This window comes from Equus quagga, unplaced genomic scaffold, assembly GCF_021613505.1.
Source record: "Equus quagga isolate Etosha38 unplaced genomic scaffold, UCLA_HA_Equagga_1.0 66543_RagTag, whole genome shotgun sequence".
NCBI lineage: Eukaryota > Metazoa > Chordata > Mammalia > Perissodactyla > Equidae > Equus > Equus quagga.
This window is the reverse complement of record NW_025800850.1, coordinates 1-1,995: the sequence shown is the minus strand read 5'-3', so window position 1 is coordinate 1,995 and position 1,995 is coordinate 1. Positions and strand designations below refer to the sequence as shown.

Sequence of the window (1,995 nt, the reverse complement as noted above, 5' to 3'; positions counted from 1 at the left end):
AGTTTGAGATGCCATCCAGCTGGTCCTGGTGCTTGTCCTTGGTGTAGCCACTTAGGGATCTCTAGGGTCACAGAGGGGTCACAGGCCCACTCAGACACCTGGGATGGTTCTGGTTGGAGGTCATTCAACAATGTCTATGAAGGACCTACTCTGAGCAGGACTTCTGGACACACTAAGGGTCACTCAGTGAATGAAGCAGACAGCCTCCCTGGTCCTCCCCTCTATTTTGAGACTCAGACAGTCACACTTGACATCATTCACAGGTCCCATCTACCCTCCATCCCGGGTGATGCCCTCATCCCCTTTGGGACACATGGAGGCAGCTTGGCCCATTGCGTGCGGGACGCTGGAGGACAGGACCACCTCCCAAAGTGAGTGGTCTTTGGGTCGAGAAGAAGGGCCTCCTGTCTCTAGCAAAGAGGGTGCGGGGCGAGGATGGAGGCTGTGGCCGCGCCAGGCCTGGGAGAACCCTGCATCTCACCCATCTTGTGATTCCCATGGGAGGGCTCAGTTCTGGTGGCTTCCACTCCAGCAGGACTGGACTCAAAGAGAGCTGTGCATGGGTCCCAGGCCCCTTGAGAATTGGAAGGGAGGCTGGGCTGCGTTGTCCCCTAGAGACCCACTCCCAGCAGAGTCCCAGCTCCTCCTGCCTCCCTTTCTCCACATCCACACCTTGTGAGCACCGCCGCCAGGTCCATAGTAGGAGGTGTGTGAGCAAGCTGCTCCCAAATCTGCTGGAGTCTTCATTCCAGTGGCCCACATACATGGAGGGCTTGAGTGGGCTGTGTCCAGACCCTTGGGGAGGAGAGTGTCGGTGGGAACAAGAGACTCTCACAGACTCTGTGTTCAGCCTGCTGGATGAGCAGGCCTGCCACAGCCAGGTCAGCCAGCCGGGGCTCAGGGCTGGGATGGGGCCCTCCTCTGGAGGGGGAGGGTCTGGCACAGGGGCGCAGATGCTAACAAGAGTGCCTTGGGAGGCCGGTGTTTAAGGAAAGGCCAGGCCACTGACTCTCTGGCCCATCAGCCTCCCCGCAGTGCTATCTATTTCCTGCTGGGAACCTGGGTGGGCCAAGGGCAGGATTGCAGGGAGCCCCTGCGGTTTCCCTGTTGGACCCTGCAGCTGGCCACTCTGCACGTCAGCTTTGGTGGCTCCCACGTGGAGGGCCATGCCTACCTTCTGCCAGGCCACCTGGAGCATCTCAAGGCCATTGAGGCCGAATGGAAAGGTGAGGGGACTGGAGTCTGGGGAGACTGTCTGTGTTGAGGTTCACGGGCTAGCGTTCCCTTAGAGGCAGTGGAGTCCTTTCTATCTTTGGAAAGGCACAGAAACTGTCAGGTGTGTGCGTGAAACTTTCTCTTTATCCTGCTCCAGAGCCAGCTCCAAAGCTCCTGCCACTTCCAGAGCCAGAGCCAGTGCCAGCCCCCGGGCTGGAGCCAGCTGCACCTCCAGTCTCACCACGTGTGGTAGAGCTGGAGCCAGCAGCCCCTGAGTCGGCCACTCCAGGACCAGAGCAAGGGCCACCAGTAAAGGCAGCCCCAGAGCCCAGCTGCCCCTGGGCCGTGACCACCGAGGACCAGCTGTGGGAGGAGAAGCCGAACATCTTGGACTTCCCTCCCCAGCTGGTGGCAGAGCAGATGACGAGGATGGCTGCAGTGAGCAGAGGAGCTCGCCGGGCGGGTGGCCCCTGCCTTCCTGGTGCCATGAGCCACCCCACACCTGCCATTCCCTGCTCGGGATTCCGATGATCTGGGTCCAAATCCCTGCTCCCTCCCTTATCAACACTGTGACCTGGGAAGATTTCTTTCTCCCCAAGCCTTCGCTGTCCCCTAGCGAACAGGGGACAGTAGAGACGGACACTCAGCACCTGCTGTATAGGGTGGCTGTGCCGATGATTGAGGTGGGAGAGAGTGGAAGGTGGGCAGAGTCTGGCCCTTTGGTCGGGGATGGGCACTCACTGAAGTGCTGCCAGGTCCTTGGGTGGATCCCCCATCTGC

At 60.1% G+C, this 1,995-nt stretch overlaps 1 protein-coding gene across 1 annotated transcript; it reads left to right on the top strand.

The window, feature by feature from the left end:
* The first annotated feature begins 282 nt into the window (after nt 1-282).
* Nucleotides 283-1,892, top strand: LOC124234036 (ral-GDS-related protein-like). Its single transcript, XM_046651294.1, has 2 exons — nt 283-371; nt 1,373-1,892. The coding sequence occupies exons 1-2, from the start codon at nt 290-292 to the stop codon at nt 1,744-1,746; spliced, it is 456 nt and encodes a 151-aa protein (XP_046507250.1). The 5' UTR covers nt 283-289; the 3' UTR covers nt 1,747-1,892.
* Nucleotides 1,893-1,995: the final 103 nt, after the last annotated feature.